Raw genomic sequence first — 19,986 nt, forward strand, 5'->3', positions numbered from 1 at the left:
GATGCTTAAACAGTGACAGTTCAATACAGGGCTTGTCCTGCATTATGTCCAGAAACAAAATACAGTCATAATTACATTGGCACAAATTAAACGAAACCTGCCTATCCAGCGCTAACTAAACATCTGACGTGGCCTCGCTATACAAGTGGCTTACAACTGACCACTCAACAAACAAACTTTAACCCCTTAAGGACCACGGGTTTTTTCATTTTTGCACTTTAGTTTTTTCTCCTCACCTTTTAAAAAATCATAACCCTTTCAATTTTGCACCTAAAAATCCATGATAGCTTATTTTTTGAGCCACCAATTCTACTTTACAGTGACATCAGTCATTTTACTCAAAAATCTAAACGTAAACGGAAAAAAAAATCACTGTGGAACGATTTATTCTGTAGGTCCATACGATTAAAATGATACCCTACTTATATAGGTTTGATTTTGTCATACTTCTGGAAAAAATCATAACTACATGCAGGAAAATTTGTACGTTTAAAATTATCATCTTCTGACCCCTATAACTTTATTTTACCACGTATGGGGCGGTATGAGGGCTCATTTTTTGCGCTGTGATCTGAAGTTTTTAGCGGTACCATTTCTGTATTGATCGGACTTTTTGACTTTTTATTCATTTTTTCATGATATAAAAAGTGACCAAAAATTTTATCTTCGACTGGAATTTTTTTGCGCGTACGCCATTGACCGTGCGGTTTAATTAATGATATATTTTTATAGTTCAGACATTTACGCATGTGGCGATACCACATGTTTGTTTTTATTTACATCTTTTTATTTTTATTTTTTATGGTAAAAGGGGGAAGATTTGGACTTTTATTAGAGAAAGGGTTAAATCACATTTATTAACTTTTTATATTTTTTTACACTTTTTTTGCACTGTTATAGCTCCCATAGGAAGCTATAACACTGCACACACTGATCTTATACACTGATACCTGAAAAGCCATAGCTTTGCATTGATCAGTGTTATCAGCGGTCGATTGCTCAAGCCTGCATCTCAGGCTTGAAGCAATCAATTGCCGAACGGACGTGCCGGAGGAAGGTAAGAGGACGTTCGTTTTAGACACGTCATTCAACTTTGAATGCCGCGTCTAAAGGGTTAATAACGCACGATCGCTGCCGCGCGCTATTATTCCCGGGTCCCGGCATGTACCGATCCAATGTCACCGCGTGACCCCGCGTGATATCGCGGGAGCCGGCCAAGGACGTAAACACGTAAGTACGTCCTTGGTCGTTAAGGGGTTAAATTAGTTACCTTACAGAACTGGCACTTGTGACAAAGTCCACTTTTTGAGGTTGCAGCCTTCAATAGTAAAAATTCCATCTGAGGGTCAGGTTTCTCTAGCAGAGCCTCACTAGCAGATTAACTTTTAGCTTAATTCAGTACATGTGCTGATCTGGGCTTGTATGAGAACCTGGGTGGCCTGGAAAGCAGAATGAGGCCTTATTGCTATTCCATTCCATAAAAATGAATGCCCGAAAATAAGACCCGCCAAATGTCCCTAACAAGCAAAGTTTTGCTAGAGAGTTAATGCTTTCCTGCAATTCCCATAGTTCACCCAGCCTTGATCATATGATCCTCCTGAAACCTGGTTGCTATATATGGTACCTTGGGGAACTACATCAAGCCCCGACCATCATAACTGTCAGTCATTGTGTGTAAGGAGATATATCATTTCCACACACAGTAAATGACTATGAAGGTGCCTCGGTGCTCAATCCTAGAGATCAAAAAACAAATTCTAGTAATATGCCATCACTTAATGAGATGGGAATAGCCCTTCTGGCATTATACGTTTGTCATTTAATCTTTTGATGCCCTTTTGTGTGCTTTAGACTCGTCAAATACAGAGAACACTAGAAGAAAAGACTGAAGCCCTCCATTCCCGCAATCAGGTGGTGGAGATGTTGGAGCAAGAATTACAGAGTGCTGAACTTCAGAAGCAGGTGAGCTCTCCACCTAACATATTCTCTGAACCCAAAAAAAAAAAAAAAAATATATATATATATATATATATATATATATATATATATATATACATACATATATATTTATATATATATATATATATATATATATATATATATATATATATATATATATATATATATAATATACATACATATATATTTATATATATTTATTAAGGGAAGTGAAATTGAAATAGTAAAAGATAATTTTGCAGATTTGGTGTTTTTCTTTTCTGCGCCATTTACCTTGTGGTTGAGATAACATGTTAGTTTTATAACTGATTACAGCAATACCAGATTTGTATCGTTTAAGTCATGTTTTGCTAATTCTGAACTTTTTCAAAAAAAATTTATTGCCATTTTTTAACCCCTGTAGCTCTATTTTTGTTTTCTGCATACCAGGCTGTATGAAGGCAAATTTTTTGCGCCATAATCTGTTTTTTGTATCGGTACCATTTTGGTATTGATCTGACTTTTTAATCGCCAACGCCTGTCCTGGCATGCTGGGAATTGTAGTTTTGTAACATCTGGAGGGGCACAGTTTGAAGACCACTGGGTTAATGTGTGTCTTTCAAACTTCTATTAAAACTTTATTTTATTTTTTTACACTTTATTACACTTATAGGAGGAATCATTAGATTCCTCAGACAGATGAATAGAGTTCTATTGAACTCTATTAATCTGTGTGCTCTGTGATCCATTGATAGAGCCTAGTCCAGCCAGGCTCTATCAATGACAGAGCGGGACAGCAGGGAACAGAGGTAAGCCCTCCGGCTACCTCTATAGTGGATCGCCCCCCTGCGATCGCGCTGCGGGGGGCCGATCCACCCCACTAGCCCACCAGGGAGTTTTCACATGTCCCTTTAGATGCCGCTGTCAGCTTTGACAGCGGCGATCTAAAGGGTTAATAGCCAGCCGCGGCGATTGCCGCATGCTGGCTATTAGCGGCGGCCCCCGGCTACTGAGAACAACCGGGGGCTGCAGTGTATGGAGTGGGCAGGAATCCCGAGCCCGCTCCATACTCCCCTGTGAGTGCCGCATGCATCTCCCCGTGCAGACGTGCCTCCTCCCCTCAGCTCTCCGAAGCTAGGCAGAGGACGCAGGTCTGCACGGGGAGCAAGAAGCCACGCCCCCTCATCTCCCTCCCGCACGTCTACAGAGCAGGGGAGAGAAGACATACACAGCTTCTCATCTCCCCTGCTCTGCTTCGGAGGACACAGGCTGCAGAGTATGGAGCGGGCAGGAGTCGGGAGCCCGCTCCATACAGACTGCAGATCGCCGCCGCACTTGTCGGGTCCGGCCATGCTTGCCCGAAGCCGGTCTAAGGGCCGGACAAATTCACCTGCCCGGCGCCCAAAACTGCTAGTCCCGGGTGTCGGGCGATAGGAATTCCACATCCCTGATTGATGAGCTGGGCAGTGCTGCGGCCAAAAACACTGATGCCAGTTAGCACGGCCGGTGCAAGTTAGCACCTAATTAGTATATACCGAAAATAGAAGATTACGGCTGAACGGCGGCGCGGATCCAGGCATGGTAGGCATCAAACTGATCAGCTTCCCCCCGTACTACCAGCCAGTACTGCTGGTTAGTGCGGGGGGAGCAAGCTGACCGTTTTGCTTTAATATAATTTAAATGCTTTTTTACGTTTACACTAGGCCCCTATTATAAGCAGTCGATTGCTTATTTTGCTAGTCAAAAGTACAACTTGTCCTGTAAAAATTAGGCCCTAGTACAACTTTGTCAATGGAAAAATAAAAAGTTATGGGTTTTAGAAGGTGAGGAGGAAGAAAAACGTAAGCCACATACCAAAATTTGGGAAAGGTTTCAGTTGCTTTGCTATATTCTGACCGCTGCTTTGCTTTGCAGTGACAAAAAATACATATTTGCCATTGGTTTTCATTTTACCTTTTACAAAAATTATTTTTCTTTACCACCCACCTCGAAGACTGCAGTATTGCAGGTTACTTTTTTTTGTTTTTTTGTTTTTTTTTAAAGCTCAGCATGTGAGCCTATTTCATATTTACTTAATGATGTTATGTCATCCTAGTACATCAATTGTTGGGAAGGGGTTAATCATAAATAGAGATGAGCGAATTTTTTGAAAAATTCGATTCAGCCGATTCGCCGAATTTTCCGGAAAAATTCGGTTCGGTCCGAATTTATTTGCAGCGAATCGCTATTAAAAACTGCTATTTCTGGGCTACAGAGAGCCTCAATAGGGGTGTAGAACTATTTGCCTTGTCGTAACACTCATGAGGAATGTGCTGTGTTAGAGAAATAATACTTTTATTCAGTATGACATGCAGATTACCGGCGTCTCTATTAGAATCACTGTCACAGAGTGGCACAATGACAGAGCCTGGCGGTGGCGACAGCATGAGGAGACCATATAGTGGCTGAATGACACAGCCTGAAGGTGGCGGAAGCCTGAGGAGAACATATGGTGGGAGAATGAGACAGCCTGGAGCTGGCATCAGCATGAGGAGAACATATGGTGGCAGAATGAGACAGCCTGGAGGTGGCATCAGGAGTCCAGAAAGTGACCCGGTGACGGTGGGGCGGTGGGTGACAATACCAGTACTCGTTAACAAAGGTGGGTGAGAAGGAGAATTTGGCATCAGATGTGTGGCATCAGGCGGGTGGCAGGATCAGAATAGTAGCTGAGGCAGGTAGGCAGGAGAAAACGGTCTGTTTTGTAAAAGTGTTAGTGTGCACAAGTATGTATTGAGGCTATTCATTACGTAAAACTTTTTTAATAATATTCTTAGGATAAAATATGTGCCTAAATTTTATTTATTTCACAAAAGGAAAGGTGTGCAGAAAACACCCATGTGCCACCTACATCACCAAGTATTGATGTGATGCAAAGACCTCTAAAAGGTGGAAGGAAACAACTTATGGTCCATTGTAACCAGTGGGGGGTAAGAACTTCCCCTGTAAGGCCCTACTCTCGCCCTATTAATTCCTTTCTTGGCACGTGTTACTCACCCTAAAAAGGGCAGCCCCACACAGGAAACGCTCCCTATTTCCACCTACAAACACTGCCATTTCCCAGAGTTTTTAGTTAGAAATAGGGAGAGGTTCCTGTTAGGGGCCACCCTTTTTTTAGGACCAGTAACACTTGCCTCCAAAAGGTGGAATGGAACAACACAACATATTGTCCATTGTAGCAGGTGGGGGTAAAAACTTCCCCTCTATGGCCCAACTCTTGGAAAATGTTACTTTCCCTAAAAAGGGCGGTCCCACACAGGAACCTCTCCCTATTTCCAACTAAAAACCCTGGGAAATGGCAGTGTTTTTAGGTGGAAATAGGGAGAGGTTCCTGTGTGGGGCCAAGAAGTGAATTAATAATGCGAGAGTAGGGCCTTACAGGGGAAGTTATTACCTGCCCACCAGTTACAATGGACTATACGTTGTTCCCCTCCACCTTTTTTAGAGGTCTTTGCATCACATTAATACTTGGTCGTGTAGGTAGCGCATGGTGTTTTTTTTTTTTTTTTTGCACACCTTTCCTTTTCTTAGGTATAAAACTAAAATTTTATCCTAAGAAAAGTTACATTTTATCTAATGCATATCCTCAATACTTGTGGTCTGATGCAGACGAATTTTTGTAACTGGGGAGCAGCACCTTTAAATATGTTTTGCACTATCCGTATTTGTGAAGTGTTGGTGTGGCACCATGATCAATCTACTTTGATGCATCAGGCATTGGTGGGTGGAAATCCTGGCTGATCCATGCCTGATTCCTCTTCACAAAGGTCAGTCTCTCCACATATTTCATGGACAGACGAGTTCTCCTTGTGGTGACTATGGCCCCCGCCGCACTAAACACCCGCTCTGATGGCACACTACTGGCCGGGCAGGACAGCTTTTCTAGGGCAAGCTCCTAGTTGCGTCCTCAAATTTAAGTTTGGCTGCCCAGAAGTCCAGCGGATCTTCAAAGTTTGTTGGCAGGGTCATGTCAAGGTATGCCACCACCTGCTGGTTCAGGTCCTGCTCAGGGTCTACCTACTGCTGATGAGTTGCTTCACTATGTGGGTGAAGAAAGCTACTCATCAGCGCCTGTAGTCTCAGGCTGCTGCTGCTGATGGAGCTGGTACTGCTCCTGCCACACCACCCCTCCCCAGCAGCCATGGCAGTGGAAGGTTAGCGCAGAGGGTCCCCCGATTCAGACCTGCGAGAGGATGGTCGATGGCGCAGATAGGCATTGGCCAACTGACTACATAGGATGTCTCTGTAGTAGGTCAGTTTGTCGTCCCTCTCAGTGGGTGTAAAAAATGCCCCCATTTTGTGCCAGAAGTGAGGGTCCAATAAGGTGGAGAGCCAGAAGTCATCCCGCTGCCGAACAGTGACAATTCAGCGGTCATTACGCGAGCAAGTGAGCATGCATCGTGTCATTTGTGCTAGTGACTCGGGGGGGGGGGGGGGGGACGACGACTCCCTGCCTCCATCTCCTCTGCCTCCATCTCCTCTGCCTCCATCTCCTCTGCATAATTCCACGGTGTGTCTGGATCCTCTGTCTCGTCTTCCTCATCACCCCTTAGCTCCTCTGGCTGCTCCTCCTCTCCTGTCAGATGACTATAAAAACCACCCATTTCGCAAAACCTAAACTGTGCTCCACTCTCCCCCTCCTCCTCCTTTTCCAGTTCAGCCCCCACAGGGCTCATGTGGCCGTGAGATGTAAGCACCACGTCTCCTGTGCACTGACCAGCCATCGTTTACAACACGTGTTTTAAGAAATTAAGCAGTGGAATAATGTTGTCCATCCTGTAATCCTGATGACTGAATAATAATGTGGCTTCCTCAAAGGGCCTGAGCAAACGGCAGGTGTCACGTATGAGCTGCCACTGGTTGACATTGAAGTTACACAGGGGAGTCCCCCTATCCACTTGGATCATCAAGAAATCGGTGATGGCTTTTCTCTGTTCGTATAGTCGATCCAACATATAGAGGGTGGAATTCCAACGTGTGGAAATGTCGCAAATCAGACTATGTTGGGGAATGCTGTTCTGACGCTGCAGCTCAAGGAAGGTGTGCTTTGTGGTGTACGAGTGGCTTAAATGCATGCAAAGTTTCCTTCCCATTGTCAGGATGTCTTGCAGATGGTGAGGAACACTTCAGGAACCTCTTTACAACATTGAACACATGTGCCATGCAGGGTGCATGGCTCAGGCTTCCTTGTCATAGCACAGACAAGATGTTCTTCCAGTTCTTGGTTACCATGGTTTCCATTTCCAGTTTTTGTGGAGTAAGCCATGATTTGATTTATACATGAATTACTTTTAGCAGTTCCTCCCCTTTCTGACTCCGTTCGTCAAGGCAAACCATGTGAAGAACAGCGTGACACCGCCGTGCTCTGCACACATGGTATGCTGGAGGGGCACTGAGAGTTGTCCGTGCAGTGGAAGCTGAGGACACGGTGGAGGTGAGGAGGCTGAGTTTCACACGGTCACAGGACCAATTGCCTAAGAGAGCGTGGAGGCGGAAGCAGCATGACCTGTCCAAGTTGCTGTTGTGGCTGTGTAGGAACCACATTCACCCAGTGGGCCGTAAAGGACATGTATTGTCCCTGACCATAGTTACAGCTCCACACGTCAGCGCTGCCGTACACTTTGGTACACACCGACAGGCTCAAGGACTGGCCTACCTTCTGTTCCACAAAATTGTGCAGGGCTGGTACTGCCTTTTTTTTTTTTTTTTTTTTGCAAAGCATTGATGGCTTGGGACTCTCCACCTCAGCTCGGCACAATCCATCGGTTCTCTGAAAGGGGCAGTCTCCACCACTAAAAAAAAGGGAGGGACAGTAGCACCAGCAACTTGGACAGGAGCACATTCAGCTTCTACGCCGTTGGATAAGTGGGTGCATACTGTTGTCTCTTGGACATGGCTTCGCTGATGGATTGCTGGCGGAATGACTGACTCGAAATAGGAGGAGCAGGAGCATCTGAAGCGACAGAAGATGGGTATGACACACAGCTCCCTTCGGCTGAGGTGGTGGAGCCTTGGCTGGCTGAAACGGAACGGCGTGCCACTGGGTGATGCAGCAGACTGGACCACCACATTGGAGCCACGGTTCTCTCAGGCCTCTTTATGGTGATGCTGCATATGTTGATGCAGGGCCATGGTGCCAACATTGGGACCCTGGCCACGCTTCACCTTCTACCGACACATCTTGCATGTGGACAGTGTAAGAAGGTGGATGGGCATTATGTTTCAGCAAGGCTCCTTGCTTTGGGGAAGTAAGAGCTGGTATTTATTCAGTGTCTGTACTGCGATGCAGTCTGACACTGTGGCCTTTGTATGGCTGGAAGGCCAATCCAGGACGGCTCTTACTAGGAATGACCAAGTGCAGGGTGGGGGGTCATTCCCCACAATTCAGGCTGGCTTTTATTGGCATTAAAGGCAACCTGTTTCACCAACTGAGGGGGATTTGCTAGTTGCAGCTCACACTGCCTTAAAGAGCTGTATGTGGAGGTCTTCCCTGCATTTGCTCCAAGGTTGGAGGCTGGTGAACAATCTGCCTGGAGGCCTGGAAAAGACTTGCTTGGTGCCACATGGCATGGATCCAGGTGTGAACAAACACCTAAGGAATACAGGTGGACTTTTGTTACTTTTTCCTTTTGGTTCTGCATTTAAAGACTGTTTGCTGTATGCCAAGTGTGAATAAAAGGTTGCTGACTATGACGTCGTCAAGGGTGAGATCCTGGCAAGACTAGGGCTAAATGTGTGGGTCCAGGCCCAGCAGGTACGTCAGTGGAAATATAAACCGGATGAGCCTGCCAGGCCGCAATATTAAGACTTGTTGCAACGCCTGCAAAAGTGGCTGCAGCCGGAGGCGTTGAGTCCCACTGCCATGCTGGACCATCTCCTGGCCCGATATGTTCTGGAGGGCCCTGCCTTACTCCCTCGAGAGATCGGTTGGCCAGGCGTCCCCTAGCAACGCACTGGGGATGGTTGACTTAGTAGAGAGATACAAGGCTACCATGAAATTGCAGGAGGGGGCAGTTAAACCCAGGAGGTCCCCACCCTTGCCCAGGTGGCTGGAAAGCCCTGAAGGTCCCTGGGAGGTGTTCCTGTTGCTGTGTTGGGGGTGTCTGGAACCGAGACATGTTGTCCCCAGTGGGAAGAGCCTATGGACACTAACTATGCCCTCCAGCCGTCCTTGCATGCCCAGAGACTGTGTGTCACCAGGCAGGGGACTCTGATCACCTCTGCCAAGTAAAGGTGAGTGTGTCATTGTGGCATTAATTGACTCGGGAAGTATGGTAACTGTAGTGAGGTCCAACCTGGTGCCGGCCACCGAGTACACGGGACGACAGGCTGGAGTGTTGTGTATACACAGAGACTTAAAAGACTATGCAACTGCCTTGGTGACTTTGTCAACAGCAACTGGTTGCTGGACTCATGAGGTGGCCATTGCCACGAAGTTGCCATATGAACTAATAGTTGGGAGAGACTTTCCAGGGTTTGGGTCTCTGTGGCCCCAGACGAGCTCCCAAGACCTGCCTGGTAGGTTTGTCCCCAATAGACTGGCCCTACTCAGGGGTGACCCCGGAACCCTAGGAACCCAAGTCAGAAGAAACGGCAGTTGGGGTGACTACCACTACAGTGGAAGAGGAGGTGGCGTATCCACTGAGGGTAATGGTAAGAGATGTGGAGGATCTTCCGGCAGGGCCGGAATTGGCAGACCTCTAGATGTTACAGGAGAAAATTTCGGTACAGCACCAGGACCCGACTCTATCTCGGGCCTCGGAAAATGTATTAATTGTTGAAGATGCACCACAACAACAGGGAGCTGACGCCCACATTTTGTAGTCCACCAAGGGATGTTGTATCGGGTAAACCAAATTCGGGTTGAGAATGTGGAACAATTGGTGGTGCCTAATGCATATTGGAGGCTGGTGTTAGTTAGCCCATCAGCATGTTTTAGGGGGCACCAGGGCCAGCAGAAGACGCAGGACAGAATTCTGCTGTGCTCTTACGGGCTCAGTGTGTATGAAGAGGTCGAAAGGTATTGTGAATCTTGCCCAACTTGACAAATCACTAGCTCCCAGCCACATTACTGTGGTCCCCTGGTCCCTCTCCCGATTATCAAGGTCCCATTTGAATGGATCGCTATGGACCTGGTCGGCCCATTGCCGAAATCTGCTAGGGGGCACCAACACATCCTGGTAGTCCTGGACAATGCAACTCAGTATCCTGAGGCGCTACCTCTGCGACATACCTCGGCCAAACTTATAGCTAAGGAGCTAATGGAGTTGCTTTCCCGAGAGGGTTTACCTAAAGAGGCATTGACTGACTAGGGCACCCTGTTCATATCAAAGGTAATAAAATAGATCTGTAAGTTACTGCAGGTAAAACACCTACGGACCTCCGTCTATCACCCGCAGATGGATAGCCTGGTAGAAAGGTTTAACCAAACATTTAAAAAAATATGTTAAAGCGGGTGGTGGCTACAGATGGAAAAAATTGGGATCTGTTGCTGCCCTATCTCATGTTCGCAGCACGAGTGCCCCAGGCTTCTACTGGGTTCTCGCCCTTTGAACTGCTATACGGTAGACATCCATGTGGTCTGTTAGACATCGCTAAAGAGGTGTGGGAACAACATCCCACGCCACACAAGTGTAGTTGAGTATGTCACTCAGTTGCAGGAACAAATGGAAACAGTGTTGCCCTTAGGGAACATATGGAGGCAGCTCAGCGAGCTCAAAGCAGAGTTTATAATCGCCAGGCACGGGTTCAGAATTTTAACCCGGGAGATCGGGTTCTGGTACCAACGGTCGACAGTAAATTTCTGGCTAGGTGGCAGGGTCCCTACGAAGTGATCGAAAAGGTAGGGGGGTGATGTACAGGGTACACCAGCCCGGGCAAAGGAAGCCAGAGCAAGTGTACCATGTAAACTTGTTGAAACCTTGGAAAGATAGGGAGATTAGTATGAGAGCTGGACAATATGCTCCGCTTTAAAACTGTTTGAGGGTACAGAAACAAGGGTGTAGCTGTGGTTGGCCTTTCACAGTAACTAGGCCAAAATTAGTTTTTCAGGGGAAAAAAAAAACACGTACACCGCCTATGTAAGCACAGGTTACACTTATGACAGGACAATGAGCTCGGCTACGCAACCTGTATTAGGCACTGTAATCAGGTGACTATGGCTTTTTGTGCTCTCCCTAACTGGCCCCTGTTAGCTTTGCAGTTGTTGTACAACCAACTGCAGCAGTACAGAATCGCTGTGTAGTAGAGCCCAGTACAGTATTATTAGGCACTAATAGGTGACAATGAGTCGGTGGAGCCGCTGTGTATTACACCCAAAAGCACACGCTCTCTCTCGCGCTCTCTCTCTCTCGCTCTCTCTGAAATAAAACGCTGAAGTGACTGTAGGGCTGTGACATCACAGGGGTGGCTGGCTGATAGGGTGCATGTGATTCAGGGTCATCCTGCCTTCCCAGAGTTCCTTGCCCCATGTCCTCACATGTGGATCCGCCATTTTACATGCCCTGGAGCCTGGACCGCACTAAATAGTTTAATTAAGCGATTTGTGCGATCGAATCGCAGCGATATTCGGATTCGTTGCTAAGCAAATTTTTCATGAAATTCCTAATGAATTATGATTCATCAGATTCAATTTGCTCATCCCTAGCCCTAAAAGAGAAAATTTTATGAACTTTATTAAATAATAAAACAAAGATCATAATCACACACAAAACATAAAGTATTTGTCCTCTTATAAGAAATCTTTTTGTTTTTTTAGTTTTATTTAAAAGCATTTGGAAAATAATGGTTGGAAGCAAAATTCAAAGTAGTATATACATTCTAGGATGTTGTTAGTAGTTTCATATTTTCGGTGTATGGAAATGAAAGGCATGCCGTATTTAATTGAGAAGTGAAAGCCCCAAACACAGTTATGAACAGAGCCTTATTTGTTTTTAGAATTCATATGCGAGATGCCTATAAAAATATATTTAGCATATACTATATATTCACATTTGTCATCAACCCTTACATTCTAATTTTAACTTTACATTTTTATTCTTTGTAGGTCTTGTCCGAGCAGTTTCGTGAGATGGAACAGGAATTGATATCTCTACGAGAATCTCTAGTTATTGAACAAAAAGAGCATTCTCAACAAGCTGAATTGTACAAAGACTTATTGGAAGAGAAAGATATTTTATGCCAGCAGTTACAGGAAACTATTGATAAAGACAAGGGTGCAGCAAGTGAGGTAGAGTCTTTGAAATCACAACTGGAGAAGGTCAAACTGCAGCTGGATACTGTACCGCAGCCGGATTTGGAACACATCCAGGTTGAACTAGGAAGAGAAGCACAAGAGGAACTAGACAAATTGAGAACAGAGCTGGAGAAAGAAAAAGGAGCTCAGGCAGAATTACAGCAACTAAGTGAACTGCTTGAAAAGGAAAAGGCTGCCCAGGAAAAGCTGGAAAAAGATACAGAAGAGGAGGTGCAGCAACTAAGAAAAGAGCTTGAAAAGGAGAAAAATGAAAAGGAGGCATTACTGCAAATAACTGAAAAGCTTAAAAACGGAAAAGCTGACAATGAGGAGTTGCAGAAATTAAGAGAACAGCTTGAAAAAGAGAAGGGTGCCCAGGAAGAGTTGCAACAACTTAGAGAAGAACTTCAAAAAGAGAAAGGTGCCCAGGAACAGTTGCAACAACTTAAAGAAGAACTTGAAAAGGGGAGAGGTGCACAGGAGGACTTGCAGAAATTAAAAGAACCTGAAAAGGAGAGAGGTGCACAAGAGGAGTTGCAGCAAAAGGAGAAAGGTGCACAGGAGGAGTTGCAGAAATTGCAAGAACCTGAAAAGGAGAAAGGTGCACAGGAGGAGTTGCAGCAAAAAGAGAAAGGTGCACAAGAGGAGTTGCAGCAAAAGGAGAAAGGTGCACAAGAGGAGTTGCAGCAAAAGGAGAGAGGTGCACAGGAGGAGTTGCAGCAATTACGAGAAGAACCGGAAATGGAGAAAGGGGCACAGGAGGAATTGCAAAGATTAAGAGCAGAACTGGAACAGCAGAAAGAAACCAAAACACAGTTACAGGTTGAGCTGAACTTGCTAAAAAAACTTAATGAGGAGCTCTTGGCTAAAGCAAAAGGTGAGCAAGATACACTAAACAGAAATGAAGGTGATCTGGCAAGTGTGAAAATTGAGCTAGAAAGCAGAAATAAAAAGAAGGAAGAGTTGTTTAAATTGAAGGAAGAACTACAAAGAATTAATGAGTCCCTTAAAGAATTTGATTATGTAAAAGAAAAGTTGGAAAGAGGGCAGAAAACACTGAGTGATCTGGAGAGGATGAAACAGGAGATGGACAGAATGAGAGATGCTGATACTGAATTGTGTGTGCAGGAATTACCTCAAAAGGAGCCAGCAGGGGTTAAAAAGGACTTGCAAACCTTAGTCACTTTTGCAAACTTGAACACCCAGCACTACACAGTGACAACAGGTGAAATGCTTAGTTACATGACATCCCCACCTTTTTTTTTGTATTTTTATTAGTTTTTTTGGGAGGGGATATTTCAAACTGCTGAGGGTAACTTCAGATGTGTGGTATGTATTTTTATACCTTTGGCCACACTTTTGTCATATTTTAATGCAGATTAGCTTAATTTCATGGAGATACATTTCCGACTCACATTATGGTGGAATACATTCGGAATAATTGACATGTTCACAAGGTGAACTGTGGAGCATATTTTCAATGGGGCAGTCATTGAATGTGTTTATTGGCACGTATTTTGCCACATGATGCGCACCAAAATAAGCATTGAACAGCCTAAACTTATTATTCCAATTAACTTAAAGAAGGAACTTTCAGAATAGAAAAAGTCTAATCCTTGAAGACATGTCACAGCAGGCAGTGGTTTTGGTGATACCAGGGGGGGCGGTTTGGTCCCGGCGGCTGGTTTCACCATTATTAGGTAGGTGGTTACTGTCATAGCTGGTTCATGTGATTCCCCGTTTAAACTTTAGAGTTTAACATTATGTGTCTCATTTCTGTTTGTAAGAAAATGTAAATGTACACTTAAAATAAGTGTAGTATTCCATTTACCAGATGACTTAAAGGGTAACTCTCATTTAAATAAATTATTGCTATTGCACTCCTAATGGTAAAGAAAATAAATTTCTAATATAGTTTGTTTAAAAAAAAAGATGTTTTCTATGTTTTAATTGTGCTTAAAAAAAGATCGAGCACATTTTCCCCCATCTCACATCTCATACATAGACTTAGGACCGAAGTCCAAACACAGAAAGTGCAGCCTGGAGTGCTGAGGGGGGGGGGGTGTCCAGCCTCATCCAATCACAGCTCCTCTCACACTTAATTACCATATGCTGTTGTTTGGACACACACCCCTCAGCACTTCCTGTGTTTGGGCTCTGGTCCTAAGTCTGTGTATAAGATGGGGGAAAATGTGCTTTTGATGTTTTTTTCATTTTTTTTAACAAAAGTATATTTGAAATCTTTTTTTATTTACCATAAGGAGTGCAATAGCAAAAATTTGTTTTAATGAGAGTGCCCATTTAATACTGTTTAGTAACTTATCAATTCTAAAATGTCCAATTAATCTTATTTTGTAGATGAAGATACTGGTACCATATCCTCTACAGTCAGTTGTCGGGAATCTGTGATAAGTCACCAGGTGAGGTACAATCTGTTATTACTGAATTTAAAAGCCTTAAAGCTTATTTCTTACAAATTAAACTGCTTATGTAAATGTTTCTATTGAGTTCTCCCTTTTTTTTTTTTTTTATTCTAATAACTGTTAAGACAATACATATGTTCCGTACAGTTATGAACATCAGGACCATTTCCTTTTTTTTTCAGGTATTACAATCCACTTCTGTGAATGTACAAACCAATTCAGTATCTCAGGAGCTTGTTTTTGATGCTAGTGTTGAAGATGGAAAGGAAAAGCAACTGTCTATACTTATGATGGATCTAAAAGATACTCAGGAAGAAATAAATAAGCTGAAAGGAGAACTGCTGCCAGAAGGCAATATAAATGAATGTATACTAAGGGAGCAGGCCATAGAAAATAACAAAGATGTATCAGAGAAAGCTGAAACTCCTATCCAGATCCTTGATTCTTCTGATCTCAAATACCAGGATATTAATGCAGACAATGATGAAATTCTTGTAATGAAAAAAATGATTGCAGAACTCCAAGGCCAGATTGAGACTATCACATCTGAGAAGCAGCAAATCGCCTTACAGCTCAATGTAGTTTTAGGTAAACAGACTAGAGGTGAAACGGTGCAGCAACTGAATGAATTTTTAGAGATTGAAAAGCAACAGTTGACTGCCTATGAAAGTCAAAACATACTTGTAGAACAAGTACAGAGTTTGGAAAATGAGTTTAAGTCTAAAGACGTAAAGATCACTGCTTTACAGAAAGACCTAGACCTTATGAATCTTCTGTTGTCTGAACGAAATGAACTCATAAAACTACAGGAAAACCAGTTGGAAGAGAAGGAACGACATCTTGAAAGCTTTAACCAAGTGCTTAGCCTTAGTCAAAATAAAGAGGAAAGACTCTCTGAAGAACTTGCCACTAGTGAACATGAAAAAGCCTTACTTCAAGACCTACTGGCACAAAAAACAATAGAGATTCAAGGCCTTCAAGAGTCCATTTCAGAAAAGGATAGACAAGTTGAAGAGATAAGCCACAGCTTATCTGATAAGGTGGTTCTTTTAAATGAGGAAAAATATTCCATGAGTAAGGAGATAAAAGCCCTGAAGGAACAGTTGAATGCCACCATCCAAGACCAAAATGGTAAGGATGAAGAATTAATACAGGCATTAAGAAAAGAAAATACAGAAATACATTTAGAAGTAGAAAAGGTTACTAAAGAGAAATGTCATCTTCAGGAGATGCTGGAAAGTGTTCGGAGTGAGGTTGCAGAGTTGAAAAGCCAATTGGAAACTGTGGAAATAAAGCAAGCCCAAAGCCAAAAAATTATAAAGATTGCCCATGAAGAGCAGGAAACATTGCAATCACAGTTACAAGATCAGAAATGTGAACTCTTGAATAGACAAAAAGATTATGAGGAACTGCAAATTCAGTTAGATACCAAGATGAATTACAATGTGCAGCAGCTTCAACTCATAAGTGAGAAACAGCAAAATAGTTTGGAAATTATTGAACATTTGCAAGGGGAAAAGAGTGCACTGGAAAGTCAGCTTAAAGCTTACGTAGAGAGATCAGAACGTGATGCAGGACGGGAGGAATTAAACGATAAAGAAGAACTTCAGACTCAACTAGCAGATCACAAAAAAGAGATTGAACAGCTAAAGAAGAAACTACAAGCTGCTTTAATTAGTAGAAAAGAGCTGAATCGCAAAATCTCAAAACTAGAGAAACAAATGGTTAACACTGCAGTGAATCAAGAGATGGAATTAACTGGCAGTGCCAATGTTGAAGTAAAATCCAATGTTGAAGAAATATCTGAGCAAAGCATCACAGCAGATAGTCTGAAGCAACAATTGTCCGAAAAAGAATTTGACCTGGAAACTGTCCGGAAAGAACTTGTGGAGAAAAGTGCAGCTAATGTACAGCTTCAAAACATGGTTGAAGAATTATTATTAGAACTAAAAGATAAATCAAACCAGATTGAGTCTTTAAAAACCGAGCACACAGAGGGAACACCAGTAGACTCTAATATATTGGATGATAACCAAGAGGCAAGAATTCAACTCAAAAACAGAATAGCAACTCTTGAGCAAGACAAAGAGATTTTGCAAAAAAAATTACAGGAGGCATTGCATTCTCGCAAAGATACCATTAAGAAGGCACAGGAAAAAGACCGCCACCACCGTGAACAACTAAAGCAGCAAAAAGAAGACTTTAGTCTCTTGCAAGAAAAGTATGAAAAATTAGAACTGAATCAAAAGGCACACCCGATTTCTGAAGCAATTCTTGAGGAAAGAAGTGCACAAGCTATAATGCCTTATCCTTCAGAAAAACCACAATGTACCATTCCTAATACTTCTGAACACCTTATTTCAGTGTCTCTTTCAGAAGAGAATCCTGAAGAATCACATTGGGGAAAGGACTGGGTAGATGTTTCACCTGCAAGTGTTGAAGACTCTGTGCATGACACGTCAGGTATTTCAGGTCTTGCAATTAAAGACTATCAATCACAGTTGGAAGTCTTTCAGTCCCAGAAAAGTGAACTGGAATTAAAAACCTTGCAACTAGAAGAGACACTAAGTGGCCATTTAAAACAGATTTCACACATGCAGAACACAATAGACCAATTAAATAGAGAGCTACAAAATGAGAAGGAAAAAAATGTAAGCTTAGAAGAACATGCATCCACTCTAAAAGCAGAAATTGAAAGTAGTAACCAGGAAATATCTCACCTAAATGAAGTTACAATTGGAAATTTAAATAAAGAATTAATGTGTAAAAGGGAGGAGATTGAACAACTTCAACAGGCGCTAGAGGGTTTAAACCTAGCTCTTAAGAATGGAAATGTGTTGTTGGCTGAGAAAGATAATGTTGTACTGTCTCTTAAAACCCAACTTGAAGTTCAGACTAAAGAGTATGAAGAGCACACCAGGAAGCAGTCTCTTGAATCCCAAAATAAACTGGATGAAGAGGTGGAGGAATGTAAGGGCAAGCAACAGCTTCAAAGAAAACTTCAGGCTGCACTGATCTCTAGAAAAGATGCACTTAAAGAAAACAAGGCTTTAAAACTAGAATTGGATAGTGTTATAAATATTAAGGATGACCTGTCCAACAGACTACAGATATCTGAGGGTTTGGTTAACCATCTGAATGTTGAAAAAGATACATGGCTTAAGACAGCATCGGCTCAGAAAGAAGAGCGAGACAGGCTTATTGCTGAAATTGACAAATGTTTATTGGAAAACCAAAATTTTGAAGCTTCCTGTGAAAGCTTAAAATTAGCATTGGCAGGAATCACTCAAGAAAAAGAAGATTTAAGAAAAGAGTTGGAATCTATGAAGTTGTATTCAAATTCTCAGGTATCTGAGTGGCAAGAAAAGCTTACAGATTTGCAGAAAGAGTATGAGACACTGTTACAGTCTTATGAGAATGTGAGCAATGAAACAGATAGGATGAAGCGTGCAGTGGAAACAGTAAGACATGAAAAGCAAGAGTTATTTAGTAAAATAAAAAGTGTGGAGACTGAAAAGAAAGAAGTAGAGCAGCAGCTAGAAGAGGCAGAAAAGGAGATTGAAAATATGAAAGAAAAAATGAGGAAATTTGCTAAAGCTAAGCAACAAAAAATACTTGAACTGGAGGAGGAAAATGACAGATTAAGGGGAGAATCACAACTGGCAATGGTGGACCAGAAGTCTGATACAGCTAATGCAGAAAATGCCAGCCTAAAAGAAGAGCTAGATAAGGTCCACTCAGAAAACCATAGCCTAATACTTCAGTTAGAACAGGTAAAGTCTGAAAAAGATGATATAGCTCAAGAAATTGAATCACTAAGACTACAGTTACATAATGTTAAGGCTAATGTACAAATTAGACTGCAGGAACCTATATCTGAAATACATGAAGAGACAATCATTAAAAATGAAGTTGAGGTGGCTGGTTCTCAGCTTCTAGAAGATGAAGCATTAATTGAAAAACAGCAAGAATATGGAGAACTGGCGGCAAAACATGAGCAAGGCCAACAAGAAGAAACCCAGGAAGAAACTTTACAAATGAAAGAACTGATCAAAAAACTAGAAGGCAATGCCATGATAAAACAAAACGAAATAGAGTATAAGAATGGTGAAATCACGATTTTAATGGAAGAAAAGTTAAGCTTGGAGACTCAGCTCATGAATCTACAAAGTAGGGTTACTAAAATGGAAATAGAAATTGTAGAGTTGGAAAATAAGTATCAGGTAGCTATTGACGACCTGGATGAAGTGAAAAGGCAGAAATATGCTGTTGAGCTTGAGAAGGATGAGCTAGAAGAGAGATTAATGAACCAGATGGCTGAACTCAATGGAAGCATTGGAAATTTCCAGCAAGATGCTATGGATCTGCAAGTAAAAAATGACAACCTAGAAAAAGAAATGGAGAATGTTAAACTTCAGTTAGAGGAGGAAAAACGACAGCTGGAAAGGCAGAAAGTTGAAGCTTTGTCTGTGGCACAAAAGGAGTATGTGGAAAAATTAAAATCTGCAAACCAGAGTGCCAAAGGCAGAAAGACACTATCAAAGGAGCTTCAGGAGCTGCTGAAAGAAAAGCAGCAAGAGGTTCGACACTTGCAGAAAGATTGCATACGATATCAGGAAACTATCAGTGGTTTAGAAAGGACAATTAAAGCCCTCGAATTTGAGCACAATAATTGTGAAAAAGAGAAACTGATCTCTAATGATAAGGTAATGAAAGCAATGGAGGACACAAGCAAGGCTCAGAAAGATCTAGCATCTTTTCGTGTGCTGCTTGATGATACACAAAGTGAAGCAGCAAGGGTTTTAGCAGAAAATCTAAAATTAAAAGATGACATGAATACGATAACTGAAAATACAACAATAATGCTGAAAAAGAAAGAGGAAGATATGGAAAAGAGACTTTATACGGAGAGGGAAAAACATATGAAAGAAATTGCAAATTTACAGCAGAAAATAAATGTTCTACAGCAAGAAAAAGAACATCTTGAGGGGTTTATTGTCAATTTACAGAGCCAGATGAATGACAAGGATCAGGAAATGAAGAACTTACAGGGCAACTTGAACCAAAATATAGCCAAACTTGCAGCCTTTACACACAGCATGTGTTCTTTACAAAATGACAGAGACCGTGTTATAGAAGAATCAAAAAAGTGGAGCGACACGTTCACCGATGCAATGCAGAAAAAGGATACTGAGATAAACAACAAGGAGAAAGTTTGTTTGGATCTTAAAAATGAGCTGCTGCATATTAAATCCCAACTTGAAGAACTTAAGGTTGAGGTAACCAGGTATGGTTATGAATTTCATTTTATACACATTTGAAATCTATTCAACTTATTCCTTTGTTTCATTT

General features: G+C 42.5%; 1 protein-coding gene across 3 annotated transcripts in view; it reads left to right on the forward strand.

The window, feature by feature from the left end:
- GOLGB1 (golgin B1) overlaps nt 1-19,986 on the forward strand; it is a 61,118-nt gene that overhangs the window by 25,177 nt on the left and 15,955 nt on the right. For 2 of the 3 annotated variants that reach the window (XM_056572999.1, XM_056573000.1), the window contains 4 exons: nt 1,852-1,962; nt 12,023-13,436; nt 14,570-14,631; nt 14,817-19,921. In XM_056572999.1, the coding sequence (XP_056428974.1) occupies nt 1,852-1,962; nt 12,023-13,436; nt 14,570-14,631; nt 14,817-19,921 (6,692 nt within the window). The remainder of the gene's footprint in view (nt 1-1,851; nt 1,963-12,022; nt 13,437-14,569; nt 14,632-14,816; nt 19,922-19,986) is intronic. The other variant, XM_056573001.1, reaches the window with a different exon arrangement.

The sequence above is a fragment of the Hyla sarda genome, chromosome 4 (assembly GCF_029499605.1).
Source record: "Hyla sarda isolate aHylSar1 chromosome 4, aHylSar1.hap1, whole genome shotgun sequence".
Lineage (NCBI taxonomy): Eukaryota > Metazoa > Chordata > Amphibia > Anura > Hylidae > Hyla > Hyla sarda.